Genomic DNA, 23,059 nt, shown 5'->3' on the forward strand with positions numbered 1-23,059 from the left:
ATGACCAAGCAAGTCAACGCCATCTCATCCTCATGTTTCAACACCCTGCGCATGCTCCGTAAGATCTTCCGGTGGATCCCCACCGGAACTAGAAAGACGATCACCCAGGCCTTCGTCACCAGCCGACTAGACTACGGGAACACCCTATATGCAGGAACCACAGTCAAACTTCAGAAAAGACTCCAGCGTATACAGAACACATCCGCACGACTCATCCTCGACATCCCTCGCCACAGCCACATATCAGTCCACCTGAGAGACCTGCACTGGATCCCCGTCAGCAAAAAGATCACGTTCAGACTCCTCACTCACGCACACAAAGCGCTCCACGACATAGGCCCCGAATACCTCAACAACGCCTCACGTTCCACACTCCACACTCCAACCCGCAAACTCCGCTCCGCCAGCCTTGCCCTCGCCACCATCCCACGGATCCGCAGAACCACCACCGGAGGAAGATCATTCTCCTACCTGGTGGCCAAGACGTGGAACTCCCTCCCCGCCCACCTACGACTGACCCAGGACCACCTCACCTTCAGGAAACACCTCAAGACCTGGCTGTAGCAGCACCCCCCTCCCCCTTCAGCGCCTTGAGACCCTTACGGGTGAGTAGCGCGCTCTATAAATGTATTGATTGATTGATTGATTGATTGACCAGTGATAAAGACAGTGGAGCTCCCACCACTGCCAGCTTGTAGTCAACAGCATCTGTATACCAGAGGAATCTAAGAGGATCACTTCCGGGAGTATGGAGGAAAGGGCTAAGTCGCCAGCTTGATCCTTTTCAGGTTTAAGATAGGGGATCTGGGTGGTACCAGCGACAGTATATTGGCATTGTGCAGCCAGGTAATAGAGCAGGGGGTTAGGAACCCCCAAACCTCCACGCTCATAAGGGAGGGTGAGGGTATACCAGCAGAGGTGGGGTTGGCGGCTAGTCCAAATCAGACGTATAGGAAGAGAGCGTAAGGTGATGAAGAAATGCTACATCAGGGGCTGTGGAATATTAAGAAAAACATAAAGAAAGCGGCCTGCTATGCGGCCTGCCATGGAAAGCGGAAGAGTTATCCAGCAATCCAACTGTGCAGAGAGTTTCTCCACGACTGGACTGTAGTTAAGATGGAGTACCTGGTCCTTTTCCCTATAGATATGAATACCCAAATATTTGGTAGAATCCGCACACCAAGTCAAGGGATACTCAAGTGTTACTGTTTGGGTGCAATCAGTTAATGAAAAAAGTTTTGATTTAGTCCACTCGATGTGGAGGCCGGAAAAGCCTCCATAACGCAGAATTTCACAAATCCATGGGGGAAGATTGGCAGAAGGGTGGCGGACAAAAAGTTATATATCATCTGCATACATAGAGAGTAAAAGAAGGACATTGGTAAGTGGCAGCTCATGATGTAGATGTCCTTCCTGGAGATGGCAGGCCAGTAGGTCTCTATGGCCTGCATAATTTCTTCACAACTGAGGGGCTCACTGAGAAATTACTTCTGGCCGTTAATGAGCCAGACCATCGCGATCTCTGCCAAATAGCTAATCTGGCCTATGAATAGGACGAGAGGAAAAGAGTTGGCCATAGTAGCGTACCAGTTCAGCCGATATACCATCAGTGTCTATCAAGAGATCTTGTGAGAATATAGGGAATGGCCCAACTATCCAAGGGACAGGGTACCAACATATGTTAAAGAGTAAAATATCCCTTGGGTGAAACAATCAAACTGTCTAGTCACGCACACTGAACTCACACATTCATGATAAATCCAGTCCCTATTTTGCAAACTATACAATTGCTCGATGGTATTCAAGCAAATTATCTCCACAGTTTTAATTATAAACAAACCTGAATAATTAAGTATCACAGTGTGTACATTTATTAGTATCAAATATCAATTAATAACATTAAAAATAATACAATAAAAATCTGTCTTTATGTACAAAGAATCATGATATAATTCTAAAAAACCCCAGAAAGAGACACTAGTTCCGTGATGTGTTATACAAAAATCGGAGTGTTAATTCATAGGAACCAAAAGATCACAAAACCAGAATCAAATCAATCATTTCTGGCACATTGTTCCTTGAATTTCACTCCTGAAGGATGCGCCGACGCGTTTCGGTGTATAGCCTTATGTGCACCACCTTTATCAAGGCTGAATATTCTTTCTGTCTCTTTCGTAACTCATAAATTCAACCAAATTTATCTATACAATACAAAAGATAAAAACAATTACACATCTGTTAGTCAAAAATGTTCAGGCTGTTAAGTAATACATTTCTATATCACCTAGTGGCTATATACAACTCGTCAACTTATATCCGGACCCCAATCCTTACATTTTCGACAAACCCCTTCTTAGTAGTTCGCTAATCATAATTGACAAACCCATTCTTAATAATCCTGCTGAACGTTTCACCCTATAGCTGAATTATTCATAGTCTTTGCCCTCCCAGGTTCTGACATTTTCAATTTTTTTTTTATATTATTTACACAGTTTACTCCTATATATATATATACATATGCATCTAGAGAGACATTGTAATCCCTGTTCCACCAATGCCTCCAATCTAATGTTTATCCCAGGTCCCATGTGGATCCTTTTTGTTAAAAGTGTATATCCCAATCATCATCATTATTCACCCATTCAATACCAAACCACTTACATTCTCTAATCATAACACGCATTCCATCTCTACATACCATATAAAATTTGCGAACTTTGCCAGATTCTGGTCACTTCGTGGGCAATATCCACAGTATAATTCTATGACCCTACAGGACCTATCAGGTAAACCAAGTTTTTCATGAGGGTGTATCAAGGACTTGTATGACGTTTATTTTCAATGCTCACACCCTGCGATAGATTATTTACCTGTATATGGTCACACCCGGTGCGTCATCTATACCACTGTCCTACTTTGATGCCATGTTGCATGACCGCTCCTCATTTCCTGTAAGGTCTAATCTGTAAATATATGTAAAGAAGGTCCTATTTCAGTCTCAGTTCGGTACGATAATCCTATCCCCCGTTCTCCCCGACTAAGACTCATTTCATACCTGAAAATATATTCACAGGTGTGTAACTACTCCCCGGTAGATAGTCTTTGTCTTTATTGGTTTCCGAAATGTCATACAGACGTGTTTGACGTTTTAGTTGAAGACAAACTCAGGTCCCCATATACGGTGGATCCTACCAAAAAAACAGCACATTGAACCATTAGGTTTCCGTTACACCCACTGTTAATTCGTAGTGCGACAGAATACTTTCATTGGTGCAACCCATATACCGCATCGGTATGTCCATTGTTTTGACAACCCATGCAGCCTCTCTCTACTGTTATAGGGTTCACCATCTGTACTTTCTGTATTAAATCCAGTGTGTTGTAAGGTGAAGAATAAAAGGTGAAATCAGGAGTCATAGGATGTCGCATGCGGCAGACATCGTGGAGCATGTGGGTGTCAATGGTGTTGCGGACGACTCCCGAAGCCTGTGTCTTGCTAGGAGGTTGCATTCCAGTGGTGTCTATACGTGGGTCTTGAATCATGTTGAAGTCCCCCGCCATGAGAATAAAGTCTGCCTCCACCTGCTCTAAAAGGGTGTGAATAGTGTGATATAAGTTGGGCATGTCAACATTAGGATCATAGGGGCATATTAGCAAGGGCACTAGCGCCGATTTATCTGGACTTTTTCCCGCTAAAGCGGCGATAATTTTATCGCCCTATTAGCAAGCTGTCGCTAACAGCAGTTAGGCGCTAATGACATGCAAAGTGGGCGTACCCAACCTGTTAGCGACTGAAAGCAGTCGCTAACACAGCTATCGCCTATTAGCAAGGCAGGCTGTGCGATTAAAAAAGTCGCGCTAAGCCCGATTATCGCCAGTACCTAACGCCTGCTCAGACCATGACTTAACCTGTTTATCCAAACGGGAAGTGGATATTCAGGTTAAGTCCCCATTAGCGTTAATGCATGAATATCGCTGGATTTCCAGCGATATTCGCGCATTGAGCCGCTATCGCCGGATATTTTATCGCATTAGAGATAAACTTTGCTAATAGCATGTTATCTCTGCGATAATATCCGGCGATAGGCAGCGATAAAAAAAATGCCCTAAGCGCATTTAGCGATAAATATCGCTATTTGCTGCTAATATGCCCCATATACATTTACTAGCAGGACACTGTGGTCTGCCAGGATGCCAGTCAGCATGACGTAGCAATCGTCGGAGTCTATGAAGCTGGAGGTGAGGGAGAAAGGGACACTTCTGTGGATGAGGATGCACACTCCCCTCGAACAGGAACTGTAGGAGGAACTGTAGCAGAAGAAGTCGTGGTTTGGTCTACATAGTGGCATATATGTATAAACTCAAGTTGAAACAATGGTATTTGTAGCCTAAATGGTGGACGTTCAGTAAAGCCAAGATGACATAGACCGAGTGAGTTTATTCAATAGAAATAAAAAAGATGGTAGTTAAGCAGAAAATGAAATGATAAAATGATATTCTGGGATTAAATCTGTTATTTTCATCATAATTCATACGAAGCTGAGACACCGATAACTGACGCTAGGGCATCATTTCATAAGGTACGAGGCCAGCTTCTTTCTTCTCTGGTGGTCATTTCATTACTCCTTACACTGAGCACGTAGGGGGGGGGAGTTACCTGGACCTGCTGTTCTGTGCAGTTTGGATAGGTTATTTACGCTATAGCTTTTTGAAAATGCTCTATGTTATGTAAAGCTTTAGAAGCGTCCGCATCCTTGTCTACAATTTAGAGGCAGTGTTAAAACGTACAGATATTTTCTGTGTGGTGCGGTCACGTATAAAACCTGGAAAAAAACATACAACAGAGAATTCAATTTAGAACATAAAATACGTATCTTGGCTTGAAACCGCAGTCAGTGGTATAAGCAATGTACCAGGCTGACACTGAAAGATGTATAGATCTATTCATAGTTTTTCACCATTTTTCTTCCTTTTTACTGTCGTGTCTTATTTTATGGCATCAGCAGTCTAAGGGCAAAGCTATACATTACCTTCTTAAACTTTATACTGACCTCCAAATAGAATCTCTTTCCATTTTTTAGAGATCTGCTCGCTCAGATACTCATTATTCTCGGTTTATGGCCGCTCAGAGTTTATGGCAGAGATGCTTGTTTTGGACATGAAACACTCTTGGCCCTGGCACGAAGAAAAGAGGAATTTAGTTTATGCCATGATGTAATAACTGATACCAAGTAAGGAGTGTTTTTTGAACTTATGTTTCATTTTTCTCCCAATTAGGTGGTAAGCCATGTCTTCACTGATGAGGTATTGCAGACAATATTTCACTGCAGTGGAACAGGGCCAACTTTTGTTAAATAAAATTTAAAGGAACCAGATGTTTGTAACTTTAGTCTTTGCTCTTTACATATTTGGTGGTGGATTCTGTGTTCTTATTCTCTGCTGCCTTGCCATTGGGGTGTTAGGCTTGGTTGTCTTGGGTTAGCTTCTGACATTAATTTATATATTTTTTACCTTTTTTGCAGCCTAAAAACAGAAGCCCACATGATCACCACAGCGAGGGTACCAGCTGCTAAACCAGTTCAGATCTCCTTCAGCCTCAATGATTCCTCAGGTACTGACTCTCTCACAACATTGACCTAAATGTAACATCTTTACTTTTGCTTTGTCAAAAAGATCCATCAGTCATTGCGAGTTATTAATTCGACTCCTTGAGCTTATTATAAAAAACATGTCTACACAAAACCTTTCTATTCGATTACCAGGGACACAACCCGCTAGCGATGTTTACCTTTTAGTACAATCCACTGTTAGCATTCACAAACTCTACCTACAGCATACATTGTTAACTGTTTCCTCAAATGAATCACTGCTACTAGTTAGCATTCCTGCAGTCGTTGCGAGCCGTAGAAGTCAATCACACCCACATTCCACATTATTGTAGGAGAGGTGAACATTTGAAGTGCCTTCTTGTTAGGACCAACGTGGCTTGGCATTGATTGTGCTATTTTATAAGATGCTACACTTGGCTGTCAGGGAATGGCAGACACACTTTTTCCCTTATGAAATTACATTTTATTTTGTATACCAAATTGCTCTTGAAGGGCGAGCTATCAGATCTGTTATTAGAGTGCTCAGGGTACTTCAGTAATTTTTCCTCAAAATCATATGCCCTACAATTTTATTGTTAATTCATAATTATTTGCCCAAGATATTTGAGATCTGATTTGCTGGCTGTGGGCAACCGAACTGTCATAGTCATCAAGACATATACCCAGTGGTTGATATAAATAACTTTTATTATTTGCGGTTGCCACATAAAGTTTATAAGGATGGGTGTTTGGTGATTATGGGGCCAAAATTGTTGTCAAAAGGTTTATCAGGGTGCAGGTTTGGTTACATCCTTATGGTAAACTATCACAACTCAGCTTGGGGACCCCAGTAATCAGTGCTCAATTAAATTCCTCCATAAGTGTCTCTGAATTGGGTGCTTCCTTGTAGAGTTCGGCCACATGAGTACCACTGGTTAGTCACTTGCTTTATGAAATTTCACCAAGGGCCCATGCTCCTCTAGTGCCTTCTCAGGGCCATTCTTACTAACTATAGTCTTCATTCCTGCTTCACAACCTGCCACTACAGACTTTCTGCACGCTCTGCAATTAATTTTGGACTCGAATTGATGCCTTACATGTTTGGTCCCTTGTCTTGGCCAAAACCTGTTTCTGAACTAGAAAGCTCCTTATACATAGACGTCCCACCTAAAATTCTTTTAATACTATGTTACTACCGTTTTGGGACAATTACTTCCACACTTGTGGATACAACATTTAGGGCCAGATGTAGGTGGCTAAATACCGGTAACGCCGAAATTCAGTAAATTTCAGCGTTACCGACCGGTATTTAGCCATTCCTAATGTAGGTAAGGAATCGGTAAATAAGGAATCGGTAAATACCGATTCCTCAATACGGATTCCTTAGTGCTCTTGCATTTAAGGAATCTATTATACCGATTCCTTAAATGCAATGTAGGAAGCACATTAAAGAGTTTTTTGAGCCTTAAGAAATCGGTAATTACCACCAACTTCAAGTTGGTGGAAATTACCATTTTCTTTAAAAAAAAGCACTTTTTTGCTTTTTTAAAAGTGCCATGTGGCACACATCCATGCCCTTAGGGCATGTGTATACGCCACATGTGCACACATGCACATTTCAGGGGTGCAACAGGGTGTTCTTTGGACACCCTGGCACCCTTGAAATACCTCCCGGTATTACCGATTCGGTAATACCGAATCGCTAATACTGAATGTCTTCACATTTATTCCTATTGGCCTCAAAGCCTATAGAAATGAATGGGTAGGTATTCCTTATTACCGAATCTCAATTACCGATTCGGTAATAAGGAATATTAAGGATTCAGTATTTTTTATTGAATCTTTACCTACATAGGAAATACCGATTTCTTAATAGGGAAATGGTAAAATTTGCTAATAAGAAATCGGTATTTCAGATTTACCTACATCTGGCCCTTAGTTCATACTTGGTATACCTCACTCCTGTTAGAGCTTTGCCTATTGGATATGTCTTGTATCAGGGCATCAGTAACGTAATTCTTTTTTTCCAGTGGGTCATGTTCTTCCTAGATATTTCTTCCTCAAACTAACTCTGCAAGTGCATGATCCTGGATTTATGAAAACTACCAGCTAGGCTCTCAAAGTTTCTAAGCCAACCCAGTTGTCCAGTGGTATGTTACATGCTGTGTCTCGTTTATGCAAATTGAAGTGAAAGTGGAACACTTTATATTATGATTAATTACAATCATTACAAGCAAGTTAAAAAATATAATGCACCGATATAAAGTATATATATCGATATAAAATGTATCTAAATAACACTCGAACCCAGAGGTACAGGTAACAACTGGTGACATAAGGAATTAAAATGAGGCATGTGTTATACATATATATAAATAAATATTTCAAAGATTAAAAAAAAAAACCACTAAGATTAAACATTGTGTATTTTACATATCCGGCAGGCTTAAAAGTCAAATATTAAGGGCTAACTAAACAAGATTGGAGGACCGTTCACCGAGGTGTTGCATTTCAAGACCAGGTTAATTTTAAAACATGCAAGGTACAGGGAGTCAAAGTTCTAAGAACTGTTTGCTTAAGTGCCATGTGCTCTTGCAAGAACTCTCTATGTACAGACATTGCAGTGAGGTGAAAAGTGTCCTAATGCACAAACTGCTAACGTATCAAGAATGAGGGGCCGTTCATTAGGGTGCCACGTGACGAGCCAGTGTAATTTAAAAGCATGCGTGTATTTAAAAGTGCAGGTAGCCAAATTTTAAAAGCTAAGCGCTCATGTAGCCAAATGCTAACAAACTGTTCGCTAAAGTGCCACATGCTAGTGCAAAGTGAGTTGTAAACGTGCATAGCAATAAATTGCAAAGTGCCCTGATGTAAGAACTCTTTCCACGAGCTAGAGCTATATTGTCAAGCCATATCCATCATGATCATTCTCGGTGTAGTGCTAAGAGTTTTCAAGTGTCCATCCCCGTCAATAAGCGGGCATTGCTCAGGAGCCTTCCGGCTTCAGCAAAGAACTTGCCAGTCTGGGCTAGTTCCATTAAGATGGCTGTTGTAAAGATATATACAAGTGCCTCTTTGCAAGTTCTTATCCTGTTTTGCAGAAAAATTGTCCTTAGATAGACTCACCTCTGATGCAGCATTCCAGGATAGAAGCAGACAATGTGTGCTGCAGATTGAAAGTGATATTGACACATCCTGCAATGCCTGTGACTCGGGGGGATATTCTTCCAGTAGGACGTATACTCCCATGTGGGCAGGGTTAGGAGCCTGGTCAACAATATGTTCTTTAGAACATCTCCGCCGAAAGCTGCTTTCAAATGATGGTTGGCAAGGGGTGGCTTCATGTGATATGGCAAGTCCCACTGCACCCAAAATATATCTAATTTGTCCTGTTCTCTTGTTGGCCTTGCTAGTTTACAGTCCTCTTTAAGTGATCTATTGTTAGAAATGGATCTATTGTACACTCTGAGGACAGTTCAATAAATCTCTGACAACGGCCAAGCACTTTGCCCAGCTGCTCCTTTTTTCCTGAAAAATCACATTAAATTCACCTCTCTTTGAATCTGGACCCCCCCCAGGCCACACAATAGTGATACTTAATTAAGTCCTTTATACATTCAATATCTAGTTTCACAAGGTCAAACTCTAAGGCGCTGGGTAGTTTTTGGAATGTTGAAGATTTTCCTATATGCTGCTGTGTGACAGAGCTCTAATGGCTCAGTAATGATGCTGGGAAACCAAGTTGTCCATAGCTTATCGTCGTCAGTAGCTTCGCCCACATTACTCTTGAAATCCCCTCTTCTGAGTGACTCTGTAGATTATGATACAATTTACATAATGTGTACTTGCCCCTTCCAACCCATCCCCCTGCTGACTCCTGTTACACCAGGGAATGATCAGCAGATCCCTCATTTTACTGTCAGGTGTTGATTGCAAGGATGATACCGCCACAGTTTCTGCAAAACCCCATTCATGCCTGCCCCCTCACCACGTAAACCTAGAGCCCTCTCAGGACTGTAGAAAGTTGTATTTTAGAAATTCTTCCAGTTGCAGGCAGTACAAATTTTACCCTTATAGCTTTTACAATTGTGAAGTAGTTTGACTTACTGTGTCTAGAGTGAAGCAGATTGCCTCTCTAAATTAAAATACAAGGGTATTGACTACAGAAAGTTTTAACCCTGCTTTTATTCTCACTGGTTTTATACAATATGAGAATGAGATTGGTTAATTAAGATGCTGCCATTTGTATATTTAAAGAAGAATACATTTCTTGAACAAATGCTGTGCGACCTCTTTCCTACTCCTAGCTGGATACATGTCCGTACCATCATATCTTTTCCCCATAAATCTACTACTTATTTGGTGTATTTTAGGACGCACGAATCAAATGCGGCTCCCATATTCATTATTATTAAAAGATCTAATTTCCAGCAACGCTGAAAGCCAATAATTGAGGAGAAAACAACATTTGACTCTTACAATGTCAAACAAGCTGGGTAGGAATGTCCAAGAAGAAGAACATGGAGGCTTCATATTGATAACGTCATGTATATGTCAGGCAACATGTTATGGAGTTTTGTAGTTGCTTTAATGTACCTTTTTGAATGGCTGTTTCTGCTGTTCCCATGAGCACTTTATTGAAAATTACTTCTTTATAGAGTAAACTTACCACACACAGCTGCACATTTAACATTTAACCTCAAGTGAGTTCAGAATTACAACACGCACCAAACATCAGCATTGCATAATTCTGGAAACTCCCCCTATAAATGCAGTTATTTAACCCCAAATTGTCAAAATAATTTTGGTGAGAGGAAGGAAAAGGCCTCGGTATCTCAATTTGTGTCCGTGCTTGCTAAATTATATTGACACGTCAGTGTAACAAGATGAATTCACCAACATCTTGAAAACAGGTCACACAGAGATTACATTCATTGAGCACACACACCAGAGAGCACATAGACCATTATAACCTTTGTCCAATCACTGCCCCTCCATTTTTCGTTCTACCCACTGAAAGTTACCTAGCAACCCAACTCTCCAATTAAAGTATGGAAAAGATCTAGTTTGATGTATTCTAATCACGATTCAAACTCAGCTGCAGTATGAATACAGATGCCATGCTAGTTTTCAAAAATTCCCTTCACGTCCTTGACGAAGGATGAGCCTGCCGATTCATCATCATGAAACTTTACATGGAGTGCCACACAATGGATCATTTGATTATCATCACCACCTTGAAATTATGCATCGAAAATGACTGATAGGTTTCCCACAAGTTCCTGTAGGATAAAAAAAAAAAAATCAAACAAGACGATGGAATACTCCAGTTCTGCACCTTCAATGATGTCGTATGGTGTCAATCATGGCCAGGTCACACACTACTTCACGCTCCAACATCTACTTATATCTGCTGACAAACTCCTATGTTGAAATCCACCAATATAATGATGGAAGGATGTGTGGTTTAATGGATAAATTGCTGACTTAGATATTTGCCAATCTGTATCCATTCCCCGCTTTCGCATTTGCCCAAAATAGCATAATTCAGGATAAATAATCTAATTTGTTTGCACATAAAAATCTAAGCTATGTGACGTGAAAAAAGAAGCAACATAAATCCTTCTGAATTTCTGACTCAGAAAGAATCATGCTTATAATTCCTGAAATTCAGGAGAATCAGACCTTCCATTTATGCCATATCTGAATTATTCGCCTCCGAACTTCAAACTTACATGTGATGGAATTCTCGAATCGGCTGCTGACTCATTTTGCCGTTCAAATTGGGAGCACAAGGAATGCAGGAAACCTGCATTTCAGTTTTTCCCAACCAAGGACATTTCAGCAGCAAAAAGATGCAGAAATGTCCAAGTGGAAAAAAGGCAAAACAGAAGTACTGCCTCTGTGAATTGGGTGCCGTAACACCAATTCTCCCATGATTTCTCGTTTCTGAGAGGCATCTCCGGGTATGAATTGGAATAGCACAATAGTGCTAAATCTAAGATTTACTAGTGCCCGCAATATTGGTAATTCCTGGTGAGAGATACCACATTGTTAGTCCCGAGTCACACATACCTGTGGTGCCTATATATTTTAAAGGGATGATTAGTAATGGTGAGATTAGGAGGTTTACTTGGCTTAATTCAACCCCCCCCCCCCCCAACTGCTTGCACAAGAGAACAAGCATTTACAGTGCAATGGTTTCGCCTTTGTTAAAGTTTGAGCTTTTGGTATTGCTTTTGACAAATGGTCTTTTCTAACTTCTTTGAATTATGTGTAAAACGTTGATGTGTTTTACATTACACAGAAAAGTATGAAAAAACACAAAATCGTTTAATAAAACTGGGCATTGCAAAAGGTCCCTGTCGGGTGCTGTATTCATCACATCCTTGACTTTACTGGTCAATAACACGGATCAATTTCTGAACAAGTCATGTGAAAAAGATTAGGGTAATCCAAGTCAGACATTTAGTTTCTGTTTATATTTCACATGTTTAATTAATCTTGTACCAAAATACCAGTTGGTGGTACGCTATAGAGGTCACATAAGTACCCCACGCCCTTATTTTCATAGGCCACGCCCCTTTTAGAGGTACCTTCATCCGGTTTTGCACCCCAGTTAAACTCATGTTAAACAGCGCAGAGCCCCGCTGACAAGTGCTGTGCTCGTTTTAGACGTAAAGAGCCCCCGCTGAGCGGTACTGGGGCCGCTCCCTGTTCCGTACAGGATAGTACTGCTGGGCCACAGAAAGCGCCGGACGCTAAACCCGCGCCCTCCTGCCCCCCCCTCCAGCTCCCTGAGCAGCGGTCCAGCATGTTCAGCAGCTCTGGGTCCTCCGAGGCTGCGGGCAGGGACGGGGTCCCCTCGGAGGGCACTGCCCCGCGCCCCAGTGGTGCACCCGGCGGGGGCTGTTGCTGCATATATGTTTCATGATCCGCCTATATCCTGCAGCCTGTGGCGAGAGGCCCGCGCTCTACACCGTCACTGCACAGCAGTAGACACAGCACTGTTAGCACAGAGGGGTTGTGCAACAAACTGTTAGGCTACACACAGCCACCAACAGGGACGTACAGTGTGTGTAGCAATCTACTGCGACAAGCGTAGTGCGTACAAAAGATGACCCCCCCCATGAGGCTCTGCCGGGGGTCAGGGGCCATCTCACAACCCCAACCCTAGGAGTCCGAGCGGGGTGCAGTCACTGCGGGATTCAGGAAGATAACAATTCGTGCCCCATCAAAGTGGTCTTGAGAAACCGGAGGCGGAGGATACAGAGTACCCAGGGCTGGCACCACGGAGACCCAAGGCTGGCACCACGGAGCTCCGCGGAGCAGCGAGAGGCGCCGCCGAGGGCTGTGGCACAGCTGGCAGTCCAGGCAGACCAGGCTGGGCCACAGAAAGCGCCGGACGGCTACATCCGCGCCCTCCTGCCCCCCCCCTCCTGCTCCCTGAGCAGCGGTCCGGCATGTTCAGCAGCTCTGGGTCCTCGGAGGCTGCGGGCAGGGACGGGGTCCCCTCGGAGGGCACTGCCCCGCGCCCCAGTGGTGCACCCGGCGGGGGCTGTTGCTGCAAGGGTGGTAGATCCAGCGGCGGCGGAGAGGCTCTCCTGGGAGCGCGCTGGCATGGCTTCGGACACAGCACCGCTGCACAGGTGGTGACTGCGTTGTGCAGGGGGGTGGGGGGAGGGCGTGAGACGACAGCAACAAAACACGCAAAGACGGAAAACAAACATGGAGACGACATAACAGCGAAAACGTCAAAATACGTAAACATACAAAGGGAAAACACATTTTTTTTTTTTTTTTTTTTTAATCCTCATATTGCGAAAATTCTATGTATATGGAAAATTTGGTTTCTACCTCTGACAGTATTTTTGTACCGTCACTGCCCATTTCCCTCATGTCATGAGAGTTTTCCCTTTCCATGTTTAATCAGAGGAGACCCCTTGCCATTACATATTCACAAGTCTGTAATCAGAGGGAGAGGGAGCTAGCCACCTTGGCTACTCTATGAGTATCATACTCATATTCCAGACTGTGCTTTCGCTTTAATCATTGGATAGTGTGTTCTAACCTTCTTTATGGATTTAGGTGTTTCTCCATAATTTCCCAATAATTAAACCTCTTACTGCAATTACCCCGTCTGTCTAAATTATTTATCTTTATAGCGGAGTTCATCCATTCCCCGTGTGATGGGGATGTTGGTTTCAGGATACTCAGTAAATCATACGAAAACAGAAATAATGACATGGAATACCCATTTTCATAGTCCAAACATAAAAAAAGAGATAAGATACTTGGGCATCTTGATAAATCAAAATATAGATAAAATACCACAAAACAATCTAAACAGAGTAGCCCGAGATGTGAGAAAACTACTTAAAGTATGGTCTAGCCTGCCTTTGAGTTTTATAGGGAAGTCCAACATCATAAAAATGAATATACTTCCAAAATTTACCTTTCTGTTTAATAATATTCCATTGCAATTCAAAAAAGTTGAACTGAAAAAACTACAGGGAGAGATTGCAAGCTTTATATGGGCCTCCAAGGGAACCAGAATATCATGGAGGAAGCTAAGGAGAAAGAAAGAGAAAGGAGGTATCGCAAGTCCGGATTTGACAGAATACTGTAGAGCTTTCCAATTTAAAAATATAAGGAACCTTCTAGGAATACACCAATACTATCCGGAATACTTGCGAGCGACTACAGAAGCAGAGGACCACTATCTCTTCAAATTTGGACATCCAAAATACTTTAAAAAAGTTAAACTAAAGGTTCTTAAGGAAGCAGCAAAACTTTGGACACAATTGAGAACGATTTTAAAAATTCCCTACTATAGTGCAATGGCTCCGATATGGAACTCTCCCGGAACCCCGAACTGTCTGGAAGATGTCATGGCCACCCCTTTAAAACAAAACAATATTAACTATTGGGAAAACACATTTATTAAGAAAACGCTCCTTACTTGATCGCTTCGTGGGAACTTAAATCTTGCAGCCAACTCCAGCAACAGACACTTCTACAAAGAACAAAACAGGCCGACACGAAAAAAAAAAAATAACACCCACCCACCGCCGCGATGACGATCAGAAAAGGGTGGAGAGGGAAGAAATCGCGGGAACGCCCACGAATCTGGTCCGGCCATGACGGACAGATCTCTGTTCCAATGGCTAGCCTCCATTTATGGAGCTAGCCAATGGAACAGAGGGCGTATTCTAAAGCCACATATTATTCTCATTAGGTTTTCACCTGCGTGAAAAAGCTGCGCAGTGCGCAGCTTTCACTTAGGCGAAACCTAAAAATCAACATCGTGGCTGTGTGAAAGTAATAATAATAATAATAATAGGGTATCTTGTAGAGCGCATGGTGACGCACAATGGCGTGTCCCCGCGCTGAGATGCGAGCATGGCCAGAGAGTGTGCTGAGGGGAAGGCCAGCTATCTGGCATAAAGAAATGTTTTCAGCTTGGCTCTGAAGATAGATTCTGCTGGTTCCAGACGCAGCGCTACCGGAAGTTTGTTCCAGCTGGATGCGGCAAGGTACCTGAAGGATCTGCCACCCATCCTTGCTCTGGACACCTTAGGAATGGTCAAGCGCCCTGAGCCAGAGGATCTAAGCGCACGGGAAGGCTCGTATTGTGTCAGGAGACCCTGAAGTGGGAGGGGTGCCCTGCCGTTAATGATCCGATGACAGGTGCAGAGGGCCTTGAATTCTACCCTGCTCCTGACCGGAAGCCAGTGCAAGGCCTGGAGCGCGGCTTTGGAGGCTGACCTTCTAGGTAGTCTGAGAACTAGCCGGGCAGCGGCGTTTTGCAAGACCTGTAGGCGGCTCAGATTCTTCTCGAGGGTTCCTAAATAGAGCAGGTTGCCATAGTCCATCTTGGACGTGACTAAAGCGTGCACTAGTGTTCGGCGGGCTTTGGTGGGAAGGAGCTCCAAAACCTTCCTGAGGGTCTTGAGGATCCCGAAACAGGTGCCGACCACCCGGTTGACCTGGGGGCCAAAGGATAGATCGGAATCGAACCAGACACCTAAATTCCTCGCCTCCAGGCAGGGAGTAGGTGCTGGTCCCAAGCAAGGTGGCCACCACGCTGACGTCCACGCCGCCCGGTCTCCCCCTACCACCAGCACCTCAGTCTTGTTGCCGTTGAGTTTAAGGCAGTTGGCAGACATCCAGGCAGCAAGATCTTGCATGCATGCTCTGAAGATGTCTGCCGCAAGACCGGGTGCACGCGATAGGGAGATGACCAGCTGCGTGTCGTCAGCGTATGACACCATGCGCAGACCGTAACTCTCCACTTTGGAGGCGACCGGGGCCACATATAGATTAAAAAGCGTTGGGCTTAGGGACGAGCCCTGTGGTACCCCCTGATCCAATGCCACTCGCCTGGAATAGCAGTCGCCCTGCCTGACTTGGAAACCTCGGCCAGATAGGAACGACTGGATCCACTTTAGCGCTGCATCACCCACCCCTGCTTTGTTCAAACACTGTAGCAAGATGGAATGTGCTACAGTGTCGAACGCAGCGCTGAGGTCCAGCAGGATCAGGGCCATAGTGTGGCCCTCGTCGGCCCCCTGTCTGATGGATTCGGATGCCATGAGGAGTGCCGACTCAGTCGAGTGTCGGGGTCTGAATCCAAACTGGGTGGGGTGAAGGAGATTTGACTCTTCCACAAACTGCATTAGCTGCAGATTCACCACCTTCTCAGCCACTTTCGAGAAGTAGGGAAGGAGGGAGATGGGACGCAGATTCTCCAGCTTTTCGAAGCTGATATTAGGCTTCTTGCGGAGGGGGAGCACAACTGCTTGTTTCCATTCCCAAGGCACGGTGCTGGACCTGAAGGAAATGTCCAACAGATGCCTGATATATGGTTCTAGTGTCGTCAGGCTGTCCCCCAGCCGTTTAGGAGATGCTGGGTCCCGTGGGGAACCTGATTTCACTGATCTACATATTTTAATCAGGTCTTCTGCTGACGGGGTGGAGAAATTGAGCAGCAGATTGTGACCGTCCACCTCTCTAACTAACGCTTCGAACTTTCCTCCTACCACAGGTTGGGCGGGGAAGGCGGAATAAATTTTGGACACTTTGTCGCTGAAATAATCGGCAATGCGATTGCAGGCAGCCACAGAACAGTCCTCTGATCCCGCTGAGGATTTGGGGACAGCCAGAGATTTGTATACACAGAACAGTTCTTTCGCTGAGTTCTCTGCATCCAAAATTCTTTCGGCATAGTGGGCAGTTTTCGTTCTCCTTATAAGATTGTGATATGCTCGTCTGTTGATGAGATATCTCTCTCTCGCCTGACTGTCATAGGCTTCCCTCCACTGCCTTTCCGCTCGCTTACACTCCCTCTTGGCACCACGCAATTCCTCGTTCAACCAGGGTGCCGATCTCTGTTTACGACCGCCCTCCTTTGGATGGCCTAAAGGGGCCGTTTGGTCCAGAGCAGCCGTGATGCGGTCGTTGAGTAATTTGTTAGCCGAATCCGCGTCATCGCCTCCAGGGGGGCCATCGGCTGTAAGAGCCTCATTGAATTTGGGCAGGGAGAACCTAGCCCATTTGCGCCTGGGATAGTTGAGGGGAGTGGGAACGGTGACCTTATTCTTAGGGAGAGAGATTTCAAAGTAAAAAGAAACACTATGTATGGTTCTCTAGGATCATATTGTATAATGATCATTGGTTCATCCCTCTAACCAGATTCATGACCTGGTTTTTGCCTCAATCACTATAATAGTCAATTGGACCACTTGGAAAATAACTTCCAGATATCCTTTAGCATATTAACCCCAAGCATAGATTCACAAGTGGATGCACAGCTGTATCAAAGACAGACAGGTGTCCAGTTAGCACAAGGTGCCCACAAAGTTTGGGAACTCAGATTTCAGAACAACTACAAACAAGCATTTGCAATGCAATAGGTCTCGCAATAGGAAAGTTTGAGCTATTGGTATTGTAAATGTCACATTTTTTATTTATGTGTTGGTTTTGAAAATAGCGAAATTAATAGCTTTGTCATTTACAATGCCAATAGTTATAACGTTCGCAAATGTGACACCTATAGCATTTGTAATGCAATATGTGTTGTATTTACGTGACTTACATGTCTTGCTATTACAAATAACAATGGCTTTTAATTTTTTAAATAATTAATACTTAAATAAAAGTTATTGCAATTTATAATGGGAATAGCTTAAACTTTTGTAAATAACTTTTGTGAAGATTATGTTCAGTGTATTTTATTGTGACGAAAATCCAAGAACAGAAGTGAAATACTAACATCTTTTTGTGACATTTGTAATAAAGCTTGAAACATTGAGAGAACATATTTGAACCAGTGATGCTGTGGTGGTGGTGAGTGATGCTGTGGTTGCGCTGAGTGATGCTGTGGTTGCACTGAGTGATGCTGTGGTTGCGCTGAGTGATGCTGTGGTTGTGCTGAGTGATGCTGTGGTTGCGCTGAGTGATGCTGTTGTTGCGCTGAGTGATGCTGTGGTTGCGCTGAGTGATCCTGTGGTTGCGCTGGGTGATCCTGTGGTTGCGCTGGGTGATCCTGTGGTTGCACTGGGTGACCCTGTGGTGGCGCTGAGTGACGCTGTGGTGGTGCTGAGGGATGCATTCTTGGCCCTGAGTGATGATGTGGTGTTGCTGAGTGATGCTGTGGTGGTGCTGAGTGATGCATTCTTGGCCCTTAGTGATGATGTGGTGTTGCTGAGTGATACTGTGGTGGTGATAAGTGATTCTGTGGCGGTGCTAAGTGATACTGTGGTAGTGGTGAGTGATACTGTGGTAGTGGTGAGTGATGCTGTGGTGGTGCTGAGTGACAGTGTGGTGGTGCTGAGAGATGCTGTGGTGACCCTGAGTGATGCTGTGGTGGCCCTGAGCGATATTGTTGTGTGCTGATTGATTAATGCTGTGGTTGTGCTGAGTGATGCTGTGGTGGTGCTGAGTGATGCTGTGGTGACGCTGAGAGATACTGTGGTGGCGCTGAGTGATGCTGTGGTGGCGCTGAGTCATGCTGTGGTGGCGCTGAGTCATGCTGCGATGGTGCTGAGTGATGCTCTGGTGGTGCTGTGGTGGTGCTGAGTGATGCTGTGGTGGTGCTGTGGTAGTGCTGAGTGATGCTTTGGTGGAGCAGAGTGATGCTGTGGTGGTGCTGAGGGATGCTGTGGTGGTGCTGAGTGATGCTGTGGTGGTGCTGAGTGATGCTATGGTGGTGCTGAGTGATCCTATGGTGGTGCTGAGTGATCCTGTGGTGGTGCTGAGTTATCCTGTGGTGGTGTTGAGTGATGCATTCTTGGCCCTGAGAGATGATGTGGTGTTGCTGAGTGATGCTGTGGTGGCCCTGAGCGATATTGTTGTGTGCGGAGTAATGCTGTGGTGGTGCTGAGGGATGCTGTGGTGGTGCTGAGTGATGCAGTCTTGGCCCTGAGTGATGATGTGGTGTTGCTGAGTGATGCTGTGGTGTTGCTGAGTGATGCTGTGGTAGTGCTGAGTGATGCTGTTGTGGCGCTGAGTGATGCTGTGGTGGCGCTGAGTGATGCTGTGGTGGCGCTGAGTGGCGCTGTGGTGGCTCTGAGTGACGCTGAGGTGGTGCTGATTGATGCCTTCTTGGCCCTGAGTGATGATGTGGTGTTGCTGAGTGATGCTGTGGTGTTGCTGAGTGATGCTGTGGTGGTGCAGAGTGATGCGGTGGTGGTGCAGAGTGATGCTGTGGTGGTGCAGAGTGATGCTGTGGTGGTGCAGAGTGATGCTGTGGTGATGCTGAGTGATGCTGTGGTCGTGCTGAGTGATGCATTCTTGGCCCTGAGTGATGCTGTGGTGGTGCTGAGTTTTGCTGTGGTGGTGCTGAGTTATGCTGTGGTGGTGCTGAGTGATCCTGTGGTGGTGCTGAGTTATCCCGTGGTGGTGCTGAGTGATCCTGTGGTGGTGCTGAGTGATCCTGTGGTGGTGCTGATGGATGCATTCTTGGCCCTGAGTGATGCTGTGCATATGTGTATGTGTGCAGTTAAGCTTATGTAACTCTCTGTGTGTGTGCCAGCCTTTCAATGTAAGACAAACTGTGTTAATGCGGCTCGCTAAAAAGAAAGACTATTAATGAAGTATTAAAGGCCTGCACATAACTTGTAGTGCAACCTTAGCCGTTATGTTCGTGCAACTCTCTTTTTGTGTGCCTGTTTATATAATAGAACGAATGTTAATGCGGCATGCTAGAAAGAATAAAACGAGACCTAAAACAAGACTTCACGGCTCGATGCTGTTTGGGAGGTGGGAGGGGAAGTAGGAGAGGGGGGAGTGATAGGGATGAAAGCGCTAGCGGCCGCATGCTGGCAAATGGTGACCTGCAGAGCGCGTGAAAAACAATCACTTCAGAAACAGATGTCAACAGCTAACTCTATTTCTGCAAGTAGTTTGGCAAAGCTGGGCATTTTGTACTGGAACGGACATTCACAGCGTAACGTTTACATTAGGCCGACATATCATCTTATTGTTTACAGCGTTCATTTCCGACAGCAATGTATTGTTCCTGGAGCAATGTGGGGTGAATGCAGATAATGGTGGTGAAGGGGAGTAACGAGGGGGAGCACCCTGAAGCAAAATGAGGGCGGTTGTGAGGTTGAAAGTGAAAGCAACTTCGGGGAAAGCATGTGGTGTTATGGCCAGAGCTGCTGGCTTTGCAAGGGGAGGAACCAGGTTTGAGTCTCTGCGTTGGCTCAACATCCTGTCATTCTGGGCAAATCATTGTCTAAAAAATAAAATAAATAATGTAACTGGTGCTGTTGTAAAATGCTTTTAATATCTTCGGGTCGAGTTCGCACTATATAAAACTGCCAAACATAAATAAAAGCAACATGGGGGAGATTGGGGGGTTCGCAGAAGGAACACAGTGGGAAGAAGCACATTGGCGAGCGCAACAGGCTGGTGACAGGGTGACATATAACAGCATCGAAGAAACTTACATGAGGGAGGTAATAAGAATAATAAAACAAAAAAAACAGCATTCATCTCTGCCCTGTTGGTGCAACCAATCTGGGCCGAGGCAGGAGAGGGTGGTGGTGGAAGGGAGAGTACAACATGAGGAGATGCAGCGTGAAGCTGCAAGTAACACGAGAATGTTGTTATTGTAAACAAGCTCTTGGCATTGCTGTGGGGGGGGGCAGGGCGGGAGCGCATTGCTTTGAAGTCTGATGGCGGGGGTGGGGGAGCAGCTTGGGAGGCATTCTATTGCAGTCTGGTGCGAGGCGGAAGAGTTTGCCGTGCACGCGCGTTTCACACGACTGGATCACATGAACTGGACGAAATCCGCGCTTGGTCAAGAGTTTGTTTCGCCTACTATATACTCGCCTATTAATCCCTGCGGGATACAATAGCGAGACCTAAAAATTGTACAGTTCATAATACATTCGAAGTCACTACTCAAACCAACTTCAAGCATACTTTTTTTTTATATAAATTTTTATTGAAAATTAACAACAACAATAACAAGTTACACAAGGCAGTAATGGATCGGAAATACAGTCATGGGTCCATGTACTCGGTGCTTCAGCAATGTAGCATACATAACATAGCACAGTGTTTCGTGGGGAGGGGGCAGCGAGGAAACCAGCAGCAATACAATGTAATTAATATTGGGAATGTCAATCAGGGGGACAAGGTGGCATCGGGAAACAAATCTTGAGGAGGGGTGCATATATTGCCACGGTATGCGTTCCATTGCGACCAGATTCTGCCCCACTTCTTGGGCCTTCCACGCGACAGATGAACAGTCTTCTCACGAAACATGCACCAGTCCATATTCTCTGCCCACAATGCTACGGTCGGAGACCTATGGGAACCCCAGAGCTGTGCAACATCTCTTTTGGCGATCATATTGCCAAGGGTCGCCCAGGTGATCTGTGCCGCATTGTAGTCATTGGGCTCCCAGACATTCAGGAGGCAGCGCCTGGCCTCTGGCAGCAGTGCCACCCCAGTGACCCTCTCCATTACGACATGCACACGGGACCAAAACTCGCCCATCTCCGGGCATTCCCACAGAATATGAAGAAATGTACCAGTCATACCGCAGCCACGCTTACATAAGTCATCAGAAGAGTATCCCATGCGTACCAGACTCGGGCCAGTGACATACACACGGTGTAGGATCTTAAATTGAACAAATCTAAGGCGCGCAGGTATGGCAACTTCTTTTGGCGAAGACAGGGCGGACTGCCAGTCCTCATCATCTAATTCTAGACTGTCGGCAATCCACAAGGCCCTCGGGCGCACGAGCAGGTCAGCCCTGTTATAGATCAGCTTCTTGTAAATCAATGAAATAGTGCTGTCGGGCACATGTCCATCAAGAATACGATCCTCAAGGGGTGAGGATTCAGGGATAGCCGTACCCATAGCAAAGATCGACAGTAGGGCATGCCAGACCTGAGCGTACCTGAAGAATTCATACTCCGCCTTAAGCGCCTCAAAGGTCTTAACATCGCCTTTGGACCAAAGATCCCCCACCTTAGTGATTCCGATCATATCCCATTTGTCAAATCCTTTTGTTCGCCATAAATTACCCAGACATTCAGAGTCATACAAGGGGGTCGCGCGAGTGAATCTATCCTTCCATCCCAAGGCCGCATTCGCATCATGCCACACACGTACCGCGACTTTAGTTGGGCCAGTCAGTGATGTACAGAGCCTCCTGGAATACAGCGCCCTATTGAAGTTCCCCCCTGGCAGGAGGTGTTTATACATTGCAAAGGCAGGGGCGGGACCGGGAACATACGTTGCGTCGTTGACCGCACTCAATTGGGAGGCCCAGTAATAGCGCCTGATGTCAGGAAGGGCGATGTCTCCGTCATACCACGGGAGCAAGAGTTTAGACAGAGCAACGCGTGCACGGCCATCCCAGATCAGTTGCCGTTGTAGACTCTCCACCTCCCGAAAGTAACGAGAGGGAACGGGGTCAAACGAGTTCTGGAGCGCATACAAAAATCTAGGCAGCGACATCATCTTGAAGAGAGCCGCACGACCTAGTGGTGACAGTGGCAAATGACGCCAGCGTGTGACATCTAACTTCAGCCGTTGAAGAGGGGGCAGCAAGTTGCGCTCATACCAAACGGTGGGGGTCCAAGGAAACATATATCCCCAGGTACTTAAAACTGGACTCAGTGACTTGAATCGGAAATCTACGAGGCAATGGGGGGAGACCACCAGCCAAAAAGTAGACACAGGACTTAGTCCAATTAATAACGAGTCCCGAGTTCTTCCCGAAGGATGTAAGAACATTGAAGAGCACGTTCAAGGATTTCTGAGGGGAAGTTAGATATAGGAGAATGTCATCTGCGTATAGCGAGACACGATCCTTGAAATCGGGAGACCACCGAATGCCTTTTATGGAAGGCTCCCAACGGAGCCACTCAGCCAACGGTTCCAATGCGAGGGCGAAGAGCAGAGGAGACAGCGGGCAGCCCTGCCGAGTGCCGCGTCCGAGTGTG

At 45.2% G+C, this 23,059-nt stretch overlaps 1 protein-coding gene across 2 annotated transcripts in view; it reads left to right on the forward strand.

The window, feature by feature from the left end:
* MAP3K7CL (MAP3K7 C-terminal like) overlaps positions 1-23,059 on the forward strand; it is a 177,051-nt gene that overhangs the window by 32,375 nt on the left and 121,617 nt on the right. For both annotated transcript variants that reach the window (XM_078658385.1, XM_078658386.1), the window contains exon 2: positions 5,523-5,611. In XM_078658385.1, the coding sequence (XP_078514511.1) occupies positions 5,542-5,611 (70 nt within the window). In that variant the 5' untranslated portion in view covers positions 5,523-5,541. The remainder of the gene's footprint in view (positions 1-5,522; positions 5,612-23,059) is intronic.

Source organism: Lissotriton helveticus, chromosome 8 (genome assembly GCF_964261635.1).
Source record: "Lissotriton helveticus chromosome 8, aLisHel1.1, whole genome shotgun sequence".
Lineage (NCBI taxonomy): Eukaryota > Metazoa > Chordata > Amphibia > Caudata > Salamandridae > Lissotriton > Lissotriton helveticus.